We start from the raw sequence: 15,848 nt of genomic DNA, 5'->3' as shown, positions 1-15,848 counted from the left end.
AACTGATTGGATGAGGCCCAACCACATTATGGAGGGCAATGTGTTTTACCCAAATTTCACCAATTTATATATTAATCTCATCAAAAACTCTCCAAGTCAACATACAAATTAATCATCACAAGCATCACTCTAACCTTTCAAGTTCAGATTCCAAATTAAACTCCTCTTCTACCCGTCTACTTCCCTTATGCCTCCTGGCCCCTGTAACTCTGCCTAGTTTTTCAAGACAAATCTGAAGCATGACCATTTATTTTTCCATCCTACAGGCTGTATTCAATAAGTCAATAAGCCCTTTATGTTCTATTTTCATAATATATACTGGACAAAATCTACTCATGCATCCAAGAGTAAAACACCAGTTTAAACCGTTCATCAGCAGTCGTCTCCTGTCTTGTCTCCTTGTTTTGGATCCTTAGCACTGAATAATTACTTTTTCATAAGGCTACTAGAAAAATATTTTGCACTGGCTTAAAAACTTCCAGTGCCTTTTCATTGCAAGAGAATAAAATTCAAAACTGTTTGCCAAGATCTATAAGGCCCTATATAATTAAACTCTTGATGACTTAATATTTTTCAGCCATCTTGTTCATGATGTTCATTTCCATCTGAAAGCCTCTGAATTTAATGACCTTTCTTGTGGGCTCTGTCTTGTTACACCTTACCATAACTTTTTGTCTCATCCTTCATGCTTCCTCTTATTTTCTCAAGATTTTTCTTTGATCACCCTAGCTAACATAGTCTGCTCCCCATCCCATCAATTTTAATTATATTATCCTAACGTCTGTTCTTATTAGCAAAGGCCATTAACTGAAATACTACTTTACTTTCAGTTAAATTTGGTAGATTTTCTAAGGTTAAATGATCCTACATTCTTTGGATAAAATCATCTTGGTCATGGTCTATTATCTTATAAACTGCTACGTTCATTTGGTTAGTATTTTCAATTTATGGTTCTACTTCTCCTCTATGTTTGTGGATAAATTAGCCTCTAATTTCATTTTGTGTAACATCCTCTTTTGGTATTAATATTATTATGGTAATTTTTCCAAATTATATGGTAAAATTTCCGAATTTCTATTTTCTCTTTTTCTATTCTCTATAGATGTATGAGATTGAAATAATCAGTTCCCTCAAAATTGTGGAAAGTACCTAAAAGCATTGTTTTATTTTCCTTATGAGATTTTTAAAATAATTAATTCCTTTAATAATTTGGTAATTCTGCATCTCTAGTTCTTCTTGTGTAAGTTTTAGTAAATGATGGATTCCTATTAACAATGTACTATTTGTCCATGTTTGCAAATTTATTATAACTCATCTATTATCTTAGTGTTATCGAAATCTGCAGGTTTTTTGAGACCTAATACTCTTTTGGAATATTTCTATTCTACCTAGTCTGTCTTACATTGATTTCTGCTTTTATCTTCGTTATTTCCTGCCTTCTATATGTCTTACATGTTATTCTATTTCCATCTTTTCACATAATTTAGATTGGATAGTTAGCTCACTGGTTTTAGCTCTATTTTCTACAATGCTCATTAGGTACTAATTTCCGTAACTGCTCTTCCTCTACTCCCTCACTCCTAAAGTGTTAGCATCAGTTATTTTAGGCTCAACAATGCTTTTGAGTTAAAGTTTCTTATGAATATGTGATTCTAGTTTCATTATTCATTTTTGTTTATTGTATAACTGGAATTGCCTTGACAACTTGTCAAAAATCATTTGATTATATATGTCTGGGTCTATTTTTAGATTCCCTATATTGTTCCATTGATCAGTTTATTTGCACTGCAGTATCTTAATTACTATAGTTTTTCAGAAGTTTTTATCTTCCACTTTTCCTCAGTTTCCAAACTTGCTTTATCTATTTTCTTTTTAATATTTGTATATAAAAATTTTGTATCAGTTTGTCAGTATTTACCAAAAAAAGGAAAAAAGACAACTGAGATTTTGGTTAGGACTGCATTATTATCTCTATAATATAGCAAAGGACAATTTAATTTTGTGATAAAGATATTTCAACAAAGTTTTTATAAGAAACAAAGGTGGGATTAAAAAATAAAATACATTTTAAAAAGCTTAGAAAATTAGAAATAAAACTGAGCCTCTTTATAATGTTACAAAGTATCTGTAATAATCTAGAGCAAACATAATACCTAATAGTGAAATATTGAGAGTTTTTTCCCTGAAATCAAGAATGATACAAGAATGTCTATTATCGATTCAATTAAACATTGTTCAACTATTTTAATTGAATATTATGCTTGAGATTCTAGCCAATTCGATAGGAGAAAAAAACTTAAAAGATATATGTATTAGAAAGGAAAAAATAATGAAATTGTTCTTATTCACACATGACAAAATTGGACACGGAAAAATTTAAATCTAAAACCACTACAAGTAAATATAGAAATATACAAATCAGTGTATAATGTTTAATTGTTTTTCAACATAACAGAAACACACATTATATTTAAAATATAATATTCACCAATATTGTCAACAGGGGTTAAAAACCTAGGAATAAATCAAACCAAATATATGCAAAATATCTACATGGAAAGCTACCATGAAATTGATGCCTACTTGTTATCTATAATATATTTTACTATAAATCTTATTTTCTCATATTTACTTGCTTCTTATTTAACTTGAATATATTTTTGTCTTTTTATATTCACCTTCACTTAGTCCTAGTAGTATATCTCTTGTAAAGAACTAAACATTTGAACTTTAAAGAATTTTTAAATCCATCAGAGATTTTATCACTTACTTGGTAAATTTAACCCATTTATATGCACATAATTGTTGTTATATTAAGATATATTAAACCATTTTATTTGCTATTTTCTATTCACTTTGTTTTGCATTATTGTTCTTACGTTTCTTCTTCCTTGGCTATAATTTTCATTTCTTTCATTAGATTATTACATGGTATAGTTTTGTTCTTACTATCTCTTCTTAAGACCAACAGTCATTTCATATGCCCTTACTTCATTCTAAAATTTACCATTATCTCTACCTTTCTCTTAAGAAGACAAGTCCTATAGCATTCTTGCATGTCATTTCTATTACTCCCTTAACCGCACCATCATAGAATGTGCGCTGGTTTAATATTGATATAATACCTGTCATTCCCCAATGCAGCCCAGTTCCAGCTATTTTCATTTTAAGACAATAATAAAATTTGGCAATATTTATTCACTTTTAGTTTCATAATCCTTGTAGCTTTTCATATTATAAGTAATTTCTACAAATATATTCTGAATGTTAGTCATTTATTTGGCAAATCTTTTGAGGACTTATATACCTGAGACTATTTTTATGGTGTCTTATATTTGAAAGGTTTTTTTAGATATTACTTGTGCTTTTATGTTACTATTTTAAGAATAAAATATTTTTGTATTCAATGCGATTTTTCCCACTATAAAACTTTTTTATTATTATTTTCCTTTTTATGGAAATAAATAAATTTTCTTTGTATTTGATATTTTCATTTCACTGTCAGTGTGCATTTTTTTTCTATTCTGTTTTAACGTTTTATGTGCTCTTTTCATCTGACAGCCCAGTTTTTTCCCCTTCTGCCAGATGACCCAGCAGAAGGGATTATGGGGAGACTCCAGAAAGGATTTCCTGGCATAAGGATTTTGTTGATCTGATAGTGGCTGTATTGGTGACATTTATTTTCATTCCTCCTTCAAAAGTTTTCTTATGGCTTTTTCATTATTATCTTCATTACTCTTTTTTAAAAAGACTTTATATATGTATTTGAGAGAGATAGAAAGAGAAAGAGTGCACTCAAATGGGAAGAGGGATAGAGGAAGAGAATCTCAAAGAAACTCCATGCTGAGCACAGAGGCCCACAGGAGCTCAAACTCAAGCCCCTGAGATCATGACATGAGCTGAAATCAAGAGTCAGATCCTTAACCAACTGATCAGCCAGGCGCCCCAATCTCCTTTACTCTTAATATCTAGATATTGTCATTTCTACTTCAATAATCCATTTCTCTTAACCTTTTTTTACTGTTCCTATAGCTTTTCTGATGTCTCCTGGGAGAGGTTCTGATTCTAATTTAATCTAATACCTTGCACAATTTATTATATTTTTGTACCTAACACTTTCAACTAGTCCTTTTCTATAATACCTTACAGTTTATTTTGTTTGAAGTTTCTATTTGCTTCAAGTACTATGTATTGTGTACTGCGTTTTCTTCTGAGGACGTTTAATATTCAGGATCTACATAGTCCATGAACTGAGGTCAACAGATAATGTGTTCAGTAATATGTAATGGTATACAACATGGACGGCACTGGAGGAGGTAATGCTAAGTGAAATAAGTCAAGCAGAGAAAGACAATTATCATATGGTTTCTCTCATCTATGGAACATAAGAACTAGGAATATCAGTAGGAGAAGAAAGGGATAAAGAAAGGGGGTTAATCAGACGGGGGAATAAAGCATGAGAGGCTATGGACTCTGAGAAACAAACTGAGGGCTTCAGAAGGGAGGGGTTGGGGGAATGGGATAGGCTGGTGATGGGTAGTAAGGAGGGCACGTATTGCATGGTGCACTGGGTGTTATACGCAACTAATGAATCATTGAACTTTACATCAGAAACCAGGGATGTACTGTATGGTGACTAACATAATATAAAAAAAATATATTTAAAAAAAATCTAGAGACTAAGAACTAGTTTGTGTTAGTCCTCGTGAATGAGTCCCAGGAAAAATTGTTGCAAGGCATCCAATATCTTCTGCTAATTATTCTTACATGTTTCTACCCATCCAAAAATCACCTGGGTTGTGGTTTCATCTATAAACTTTTAGGAAGCAGCAGCAATGGAGGGATATAGACCTTAAATTTTATTCCACAGCTTTGGGAGATTAGGGAGGGAGGGTTATGGGTGTTTAAGAGGACAGAGAGGAGCTAAGATGGAGTAGTAGGAGGACCCTAGGCTCGCTTTATCCTTCAAACACAGATAGATAACTATGAAATCATACTAAATACCCAAGAAATTAATCCAAGGACTGACAGAACAAACTGTACAATTAGAGAAAGAGAGAAGAGGCCACATCATGGAAGATAGGAGGTGTGGTGAGGTGATTTGGGGAAAAGAAAGATCCCAATAATGGAGCCTAGGTCAGAGAGAGAGGCAAAAGAGGGAGAGAGACAGGAGCGCACAAGGGATCAGACAAGGAAAGCACTTCCCCAAAGACACTGACTGGTAAAATGAGAGGGGCTGATTTCCATGAGTTTTTTCAACTAGTGGGGATCAAAGATTGGAGTTTTAGAGGTCTACATTATAACCAGTGTGGAGCCTGGTGGGTGTTGCATTGCTCCTGCAGAGAAGGGCAAATAGCACAGTAGCAGAAAGAGAGACCTGAGGATCCCCTTGTATGCACTGGGAGATAGTTCCCCTTCATAGAGTGCATTTGGGAGAGATGACATTGCCTCTCCAGGGACAAAGAGCTAGTGGGTATCATTACCCACCCCCACCCTTCAACATAGGTGTAGAAACACCTGCTGAGGGCAGCTCACCTGGACACTGGCTCTTTGTTGCCCTATATTCCAAAATCCACCCCCTGTGCTTTGGTGTGTCTGTCCTTCTGGGCAAACCCACATCAACACTAGAATGACAAAATCCTCCACCAGAGGAAGCAATGGGTCCATGCCATGCGAGGTCCATAAAGTTAGGAGTTTTAAGACAGCCGGCCTGCCTTGGATAGAACACAGGTGCACAGTACTGCCAGGATAAAGTCAGTCAGGGTGAAAGCAAAGATCTGCGGGATGCCTGGAACACATGAGGGGAAATTGTTCCCTCTTCTGGGAGGGCTTCCCGGACAGTGGCAGGCAAGAACTCTCTTCTCCAGGATGAGGGAAGGGGCTGGCGCCATTTTTCTCCTTTTCACCTCAGCATAAACTAACTTCAGTAAGCACAACATAAACAGTGCGCCTAAACTGCTTACACCAAGCCCTACCCTCCTGTGCTCTGCAGGTGCTGCCTTTCTGGAGCAATCACGCCAGAGAACAAAATCAGAACAAAACCCCTACACCGGAAGATTAGCACAAACTCTGCATCTACCATATCTACTGACCATAAAGTTCTACAAAGCTTCAGTGCTAGTAGAAATAGTATCAGATCTCTTTTAACAAGCAGACCAGAGCACACCTAGTTATAGTTCACCGTGCTCTGGACAAGGTCCAAACACTCCCCACTGCAGGCAAGGAGAAACTCTGCAGAGGACTGACTTGAGGGAAACAGTAGCCAAAATACAGCAGCAAAGTACACACAACATACACCAGAGACATCCTAAAGTGCCAGGACCTGGACAGTATATGACCTCTTCTTAATAAAGCCATTACCTACAGGAGCAGGAAATATAACAGGCTTTCCTAACACAGAGAAGAAGACAGAAACTCAGCCAAAAGGCCAAGATGGGGGAATTCATCCCAAAAGAAAGAACAAGAAAAGGTCACAGCCAGGGATCTAATCAAAACAGATATAAGTAAGATGCCTGATCCAGAATTTAAAACAACAATCATAAGGATACTAGCTGGGCTTAAGAAAACCATAGATGACACCAGGGAGTCCCTTAACACAGATATGAAAGACCTAAAAACTAGTCAGGGTGAAATAAAAAATGCTATAATTGAGATGTGAAACCACCTGGATGTAATAACCACAAGATGGGAGAAGCAGAGGGATGAATAAGTAATGTAGAAGATAAAATCAGGGAAAAAATGAAGACAAAATGGGGAAAAAATATATTGGATTACAAATGTAGACTTAGGGAACTCAGTGACTCCATAAAATGTAATAACATTCATATCATAGAAGTCCCAGAAGAAGAAGAGAGGGGAAAAGGGGGTGCAGAAGATTTGAGCCAATTATAGCTGAAAACTTCCTTAATCTGGGGAAGGAAACAGACATTGAAATACAAGAGACACAGAGAACTCCTATCAAAATCAACAAAAGCTGACAAACACATATTATAGTCAAATTCACAAAACACAGACAAGGAAAAAATCCTGAAAGTAGAAAGGGGAAAAAAAAGTCCTTAACCTACAAGAGAAGGCAAATCAGATTTGCAGCAGATCTCTCCACAGAAACTTTCCAGGCCAGAAGAAAGTGGTATGATATATTCAGTATGCTGAATGGAGAAAATATGGAGCCAATAATACTTTATCCAGCAAGGCTGCCCTTCAGAAAAGAAGGAGAGACAAAGAGTTTCCCAGACACACAAAAACTAAAGGAGCTCGTGACCACTAAATCAGCCCTGCATGAAATATTAAGAGGGACTCGTTGGGGGGGGGGGGCAGAAGGAACAAAGACTAGAAAGGAACAGAGAACATCACCAAAAACACGAACTCTACAAGTAACACAATGGCACTAAATTTATATCTATCAGTAATCACTCTGAATGTAAATGGATTAAATGCTCCAATCAAAAGACATAGGTATCAGAATGCATTAAAAAAAAAAAAAGACTCATCTATATGCTACCTGCAAGAGGCTCACTCTAGACCAAAAGTCACCTGCAGATTGAAAGTGAGGGCATGGAGAACCATCTATCATACCAATATGTCAAAAGAAAGCCCAAGTAACCATACTTGTATCAGACAAACTAGATTTTAAATCAAAGACTGTAATAAAAGATGAAGATGGACACTATGTCATAAATAAAGGGGTCTATCTAACAAGAAATTCTAACAATTGTAAATATTTATGCACCCAACTTGGGAGCACCCGAATATATAAATCAATTAATAACAAATATAAATAAAAACATATACAATAATAGTAGGGGACTTCAACGTCCTACTAACAGCATCTAAGCAGAAAATCCACAAGGAAACAATGCCCTTGAATGACACACTGAACCAGATGGACTTCACAGGTATACACAGAACATTTCATCCTAAAGCAGCAGAATATACATTCTTTTTGGGTGCACAAGGAACATTCTACAGAATAGATCACATATTGGGTCACAAATCAGGCCTCAACAAGTATAAAAAGATTGAGATCATACTATGTATATTTTCAGACCACAAAACTATGAAACTTGAAGTTGACCACAAGAAAAAATTTGGAAAGACCACAAATATATGTATGTAAAGAGCATCCTACTAAAGAACGAATGGGTTAACCAGGACTTTAAAGAAAAAATAAAAATATATATGGGAACAAATGAAAATGAAAATATGATAGTCCAATACCTTTGGGATGCAGCAAGGGCAGCACCACGAGGGAGGTATATAGCAATACAAGCCTACCTGAAGAAGCAAGAGAAGACTCAAATCCACAACCTAACCTTCCACCTAAAGGAGCTGGAAAAGGAACAACAGATAAAGCCTAAAGCCAGCAGAAGAGAAATAATAAAGATCAGAGCAGAAATAAATGATGCAGAAACAAACAACAAAAGAACAGTAGGATAGATCAATGAAACTAAAAGCTGGTTCTTGGTCAGAATTAATAAAATTGATAAACCCTTAGCCAGACTTATCAAAAGGGAAAGAGAAAGGACCCAAATAAATAAACTAACAAAAGAGGAGAGATCACATCCAACACCATAGAAATATGATTATAAGAGAATACAATAAAAAAGTATATGCCAAAAAACTGGGCAATCTGGAAGAAATGGATAAATTCCTAGAAACATATAAACTACCAAAACTGAAAAAGGAAGGAATAGAAAATTTGAACAGCTCCATAACAAGAAAAGAAATTAAGTCAGTAATCAAAAATCTCCCAACAAACAATAGTCCAGGGCCAATGGCTTCATAGGCAAATTCCACCAAACACCAAATGAAGAGTTAACTCCTATTCTTCTCAAATTTTTACAAAATATCAAAAAGGAAGGAAAACTTCCAAATCCATTCTATGAATTTAATATTTCATATTTAATACTCTATAGTACATTAAAAGAATCATTCACCCTGATCAGGTGGGATCTATTCCTGGGCTGCAAGTGTGGCTCAGTATTCACTAATCAATTAACTAGATATACCACATGAATAAAAAAGAGGAGAACCATACGATCCTCTAAATAGATGCAGGGAAAGCATTTGACAAAGTATAGTATCATTTCTTGATAAAAGCCCTTAACAAAGTATGGATAGAGGGAACATACCTCAACATCATAAAGGCCCATGTATGAAAGACCCAAAGTGAATATCATCCTCGATGGGGGAAAACTGAGAACGTTTCTTCTATGGTCAGGAACAAGACAAGGATGTCCATTCTCACCATTGTTATTTAATATAGTACTGGAGGTCTGAGCCTCAGCAATTAGACAACAAAAAAAGAAATAAAAGACATCCAAATTGGCAAGGAAGAATTCAAAGTTTCACTATTTGCAGATGATATGATACTTTATGTAGAAAACCCGAAAGACTCCATCAAAAAAATTGTGAGAACTAATGCATGAATTCAGCAGGGTCACAGGATATAGCACCAATGTACAGAAATCTGTTGCATTTCCATACATCAATAATGAAACAACAGAAAAAGAAATCAAGGAATTGATCCCATTCGCCCTTGCACCAAATATAATACCCCTAGGTATAAACCTAACCAAAGATGGAAAAGAACTGTACTATGAAAACTATAGAACACTGATGTAAGAATTGAAGATGACACAAATAAATGGAAAAACATTCTATGCTCATGCATTAGAAGAACAAATGTTGTTAATAGTATCCAAAGCAATCTACACATTTAAGGCAATCCTAAAAAAATACCACCAGCAGTTTTCACAGAGCTAGAACAAACAATCCTAATATTTGTATGGAACCACAAAAGACCCCAAATAGCCAAAGCAATCTTGGAAAAGAAAAGCAAACCTGGAAGCACCACAATTCCACACTTCAAGCTATATTACAAAGCTGTAGCCATCAAGACAGTATGGTACTGGCACAAAACAGACACACAGATCAATGGAACAGAATAGAAAACTCAGAAATGGACCCACAACTATATGGTCAACTAATCTTTGAAAAAGCAGAAAAAAATATCCAGTGGAAAAAAGACAGTCTCTTCAACAAATGCTGTCAGGAAAACTGGACAACAACATGCAAAAGAATGAAACTGAACCACTTTCTTACACCATACACAAAAATAAACTCAAAATGGATTTAAGACCTAAATGTGAGACAATTTCTTTGACCTCAGCCATAGAAACTTCTTACTAGATATGTCTCCAGAGGCAAGGGAAACAAAAGCAAAAATGAACTATTGGGACTTCATCAAGATAAAAACTTCTGCTCAGCGAAACAGTCAACAAAACCAAAAGACAACCGACAGAATGGGAGAAGATATGTGCCAATGACATAGCTGATAAAGGGTTATTATCCACAATCTATAAAGAACTTACCAAACTCAACAACCCAAAAACAAATAATCCAGTTAAGAAATTGGCAGAAAGAAGACATGAACAGACATTTTTCCAAATAAGACATATAAATGGCCAACAGACACATGAAAAGATGCTCAACATCACGGATTGTCAGGGAAATATATATCAAAACCACAATGAGATATCACTTTATACCTGTAAGAATAGCAAAAGTTAACAATACAGGAAACAATACATGTTGGCAAGGATGTGGAGAAAAGGTAACACTTTTGCACTGTTGGTGAGAATGCAAAGTGGTGCGGCCACTCCAGAAAACAGTATAGAAGTTCTTCAGAAAGTTAAAAATAGAACTATCCTATGATCCAGCAATTGCACTACAAATTATTTACCCAAAGGATACAAATTTTATATCTATAAAGTTCATTAAGAACTTTTTAAGTCCCAACATTTCCAATCTGTAGCAGGGACAAAGATCTTTAGAAGCATTTTGAAAATGTTAAGATACATAAATATAATAAAATAAAGAAATATTTAACTGCATATTGATCTAAATAGCATTCTATTTATACATCTCAGCCAAACAAATTAAGCCATACCATACCAGAGCAACACCTCCGCCATAATGGCTATCACACATCTTCCCTTGAAAGGTTGCACCAACAAAATTTGATTTTTCCCTGTAACTTAAGTTAAAAAAGGATCATAATCATATAACTTTGTAAAATTAAGCATAATTACTATTGAATTTTCCTAATAACTTGTTTTGATTTCCATATTTATATAATAAATTGATAAAAATTTCCACCTAACTTTAGGGTAATGAGGCTTAGAAGTGACTAAACAGGTCTGCTTGTTTTGAAAACAATGAAATACATTTAAAAAATGAATAATAGAAAGTTAATTTTCATATTGAATTTTTAGAAAAAAGTATTATGTAGTATTTTTAAAAATTAAATAATTCCTAGAATATCAAAATAATAAAAATAAATAAAAGTCCTTAAAATAAGGAAGCTAGAGCAATACAACTGCTAAATAAAATGGGAAGAGTCACGTTATGAGCTGAAGTTTCCCATTAATCAGATAGATTTAGACAACCAGGATCATGAAAATATATGGCATATTCATGGGACAGAAAATAATTTAAAATATTATAATTCTGTAAATATATTATTTTTACATAATATAACAATATCTTATACATAGATCCTAAATATTAATAAGAGAAAAACAAAGAACTTATTAAATAGAAGGGGAGGTTTATATTTTTTAAAATGTAGCACAACGTAAATATGGTATGTTAGAGATATTAAAATAAACAGTAGTGTTGCCATATCCTCGTGTTTTTTTTGTTGTTGTTATCTTACGAAAATAAAGCATAACAAGAAGCCCTAATTACTACATTCATCATGTGTGTTTCTTCAGATAGATATTGCTATTATTTTAAGTATAGTTAGGGACATTTAATGATATGTTACACATTCTAACATAAGAAAGCATATGATAACAATATTGAGAGAGCGAATTTTAACTACAAACAAGTAAATAAAATGATTGACATCAATAATTCTGTTATAAAAACTGTGTTTTGAAAAATCACATTCACATGATGTTGTATGCAGAAAAAAAATGGCATATTTTCCCTAATGGCCTGTCAACTGTCAAAAATTAAGCAAATATGGATGTTTCCTTTGTATAAGACTTAGTAAAACCAAAATATGCTTACACAAGTAAAAATGCTATATCATGAGGACGCAAAACAAGATAAGATCTTTTCCATTTTAAAAATCTGTGTAATAATTCATTAGCATCTCCGGTTACTGAGATTTTATTTTCATCTATCCAAAGTTCCAATGAAGAGAGAATTATTGTAATATTAAATGATGTAAAAATCTAAAATAGAAGACATGAAGAAAATGTGTTCAAATATCATGGTTTAAATAGATCTGGAGATTTATCTATAAAAATAAACTGCACTGATAACAAATATTAAACAGAATTGTTAAGTCTGGATCAGATCTCACAGAGTATATTAGTAAGTAATAAATACTACTTATAAAACAAGTAATAATTAACAGTTTGAAATGCTTGTACTTCAGCAAGCCCCATGTGACGTGCTTTATCAATTTTATAATTATATGCATAACTTAATTAGGAATACATAATAACTATTATTCCTATTATTATTCCTACTCAGAAAACTGAAACTTAAAATAGTTACATAATTTGGCCTATTTCATACATCATGTGCATTCAGACAGTGCCATAAAAAAAAAGTATGGGAATGCTTTAAGTAACACAAGCAAATGCAAAAAGATTTAAAAAGCAAATACTTACAGCATTGGTCAGTCCAATCAACTGGAAGATCTTTTGAGTGACAACAATCGTATCAGAACCCATGTGATCATACTGACAAAGATAAGAAATTGTTTAAATTGCCAATTTATTAGTTTTTAAACATTATTATTATAGAAGTGATGTTATATATACTCAGTATAAAATAGGAAAAATATTTTTAAAATACAAAAGACACTACAAACTCTTCCAAAAATAAAAGAGGAGGGAACACTTCCAGACTCATTTTATGAGGCCACCATTACCCTAATACAAAAATCAAACACTGCAAAAGAAAAATACAAACCAATATTCCTAATGATCACAGATACAAAAAATCCTCAGCAAAATATAGGCAAACTAAATTCAACAGCATATTATAAGGATAACACATTGTGATCAGTAGGGATATTTTCCAGGGATGTAAGAATGGTTCGACATCTGCAAATCAGTCAGTATGATACCCTACATCAACAAAATGAAGGATACAAATTATATGATCAGTTGATGAAGAATCATCAGAAGGTGCAGAAAAAACATTTTAACAAACTTCAACATCCTTTCGTTATGAAAACTCTCACCAAAGTGGGTATGGATAGAAGGTACATCAACATTATAAAAGCCATATATAACAAGCCTATAGCTAACATAATTCTCAACTGGGAAAACCTGAAAGCTTCTAGTCTAAGATCAGGAATGAGACAAAGATGCCAACTCTCACCACTTTTATTTAACATAGTATCAAAAATCCTATTGAAAGCTAATACATAAGAAATAAAGAAGTTATACAAGTAGGAAAGGAAGAAGTAAATTGTCACTATTTGCAGATCACATGATATTATACATAGAAAACCATACAGATACACACACACACACTCAGAACTAATTTCTAAAATTCAGTAAGGTTGCAGGATAAAAAATCAATATGTGAAAATCTGTTGCATTTCTGTATACCAATAACAAAAAATTAATAAGAAAAAATAAAACAATTCCATTTGCATTTCATCAAAAAGAATAAAATACCTAGAAATAAGTTTAAATAAGGATAAAAGATATGTACAGTGAAAGCTATAAGACAATGATAAATTAAAAATGTAAAAAAATATAAGGATGGCTACAAAAAGAAATCTCAATTTGGATGCTCCTTGAACATACTTGAAAACAAAAATATATTAACTTTAAGAAGATAGTTTCTAGATAGTTTCTCGCTCTGTCTTGATATAGATATAGATGATAGATAGATGATAGATAGATAGATAGATAGATAGATAGATAGATAGATGATAGATAGATAGATAGATAGATAGATAGATAGATAGATAGATGATAGATAGACAGACAGACACATACCATTCTTCTGATTGCTGATAGGAGCCACTGGGCTTTAAAGAAAAAAATATACAGTGTATCTGATATGGTGAGCTTTCCTAACATCTTTTACTAAAGTATAGTTGACATGCAATATTAGTTTCAATTTGCAACATGGTGATTCAACATTTATATACTTTACAAAATGATCACCATAGTAAATCTAGTCACCATCTATCACCATACAAATTACAATATTATTGACTATATCCCTTATGTTATACCTACATCCCTGTGACTTATTTTATAACCAGAAATTTGTACCTCTTAATCCCCTTCACCTATGTCACCTGTCTCCCTACCGCTCCCCAACAACCACCAGATTATTCTCTGAATCTACAATTCTGCTTCTGTCTTGTTTCATATGTTCATTTGCTTTGTTTTTTTATATTCCACATATAAGTGAAATTATACAAAAAAGTGCAAAAAAATAGAAATATATACTGCATTCATGGATCAGAAGAATTAGCATTGTTAAAATGTCCATATTACCCAAAGGTAATATATATCAAATTTCCAATGACATTTTTCACAGAAATAGTACAAAGAGTCTTGAAATTTGTGTGGAACCACAAAAGACCCTGAATAGCCAAAACAAATTTGAAAAAGAACAAAGCTAGAGGCATCATGCTCCCTGATTTCAAAATATATTACAAAGCTATAGTAATCAAAACAGTATGATATTGCCATAAAAACAAACACACAGAACAATGGAACAGAACAGAAAGCTCAGATATAAAGCCATGCATGCCTTATGGTCAATTAATGTATAACAAAGGAACCAACAATACACAATGGGGAAAAATGGTCTCTTCAATATATGGTACTAAGAAAATCGAACAACACATACAAAAGAATGAAACGGTACCACTATCTTATGCTATACACACACTGAATTAAAGACTTGAAAGTAACACCTGAAACCATAAAACTCCTAAAAGACAACATACAGTAAGCTTTTTCACATCAGGTGGCAATGACTTTTTGGACTTGACACCTGAAACAAAGGCAACAAAAGCAAAACTAAGCAAATGGGACTACATCACTCTAAAAACCTTATGCACAGCAAAAGACAGCATGAACAAAATGAAAAGGCAACCTACCAAATGGGAGAAGATATTTGTAAATCATATATCCAATAATGGGTTAATATCCAAAATATATGAAGAATTCATATGACTCAATAGCAAAACAATCCAATTAAAAAATGGGAAGAGGATCTGAATAAACACTTTTTCTAAGAAAATATACAGATGGTCAAGAGGTATATGAAAAGGTACTCAACATTACTAATCATCAGGGAACTATGAATCAAAACGACAGTGAAATATTATCTCACACCTGTTAGAATAGCTGTTATTAAAAAAGACAAGAAATAGCAAGTGTTGGTGAGGATGTGTAGGAAAGGGAACCCTCATGCACTATTGGTGGGAACGTAACCCAGTGCAGGTACTCTGGAAAAGAGCATGAAGGTTCCTCAAAAAAATGAAAAATAGAGCTACCATATGATCCATCAATGCCACTTCTTGGTATTTGTCCAAAGGAAATGAAAACATTAACTCAAAAAGATATGTATGCACCCCTAGGTTCATTGTAGCACACAAAAACCTAAACATGGATGTTTATAGCAGTTTGGTTCACAATTTTCAAAACTTGGAAGCAACCAAGATATCCTTCAGTAAGTGAGTGAATGAATAAATTATAGTATATCCAGATAATAGAATTTTATTCAGTGCTGAAGAGAAATGAGCTATTAAACCATGAAAAGGCATGGAGTAAAGTTAAAAACATATT

General features: G+C 33.5%; 1 protein-coding gene across 2 annotated transcripts in view; it reads right to left on the bottom strand.

Annotated features, from left to right (window-relative positions):
• Positions 1-15,848, bottom strand: part of LOC148106697 (disintegrin and metalloproteinase domain-containing protein 2-like) — a 123,141-nt gene that overhangs the window by 81,029 nt on the left and 26,264 nt on the right. For both annotated transcript variants that reach the window (XM_087860574.1, XM_087860575.1), the window contains exons 8-10: positions 12,690-12,761; positions 12,079-12,245; positions 10,957-11,038 (exon numbers count right to left, since the gene is read on the bottom strand). In XM_087860574.1, the coding sequence (XP_087716700.1) occupies positions 10,957-11,038; positions 12,079-12,245; positions 12,690-12,761 (321 nt within the window). The remainder of the gene's footprint in view (positions 1-10,956; positions 11,039-12,078; positions 12,246-12,689; positions 12,762-15,848) is intronic.

Source organism: Ursus americanus, unplaced genomic scaffold (genome assembly GCF_024610735.1).
Source record: "Ursus americanus isolate L20-20 unplaced genomic scaffold, mUrsAme1.1.p SCAF_132, whole genome shotgun sequence".
Classification (NCBI taxonomy): domain Eukaryota; kingdom Metazoa; phylum Chordata; class Mammalia; order Carnivora; family Ursidae; genus Ursus; species Ursus americanus.
Note: the sequence above shows the minus strand (reverse complement) of the source record. Positions and strands in the feature narration are given on the sequence as shown.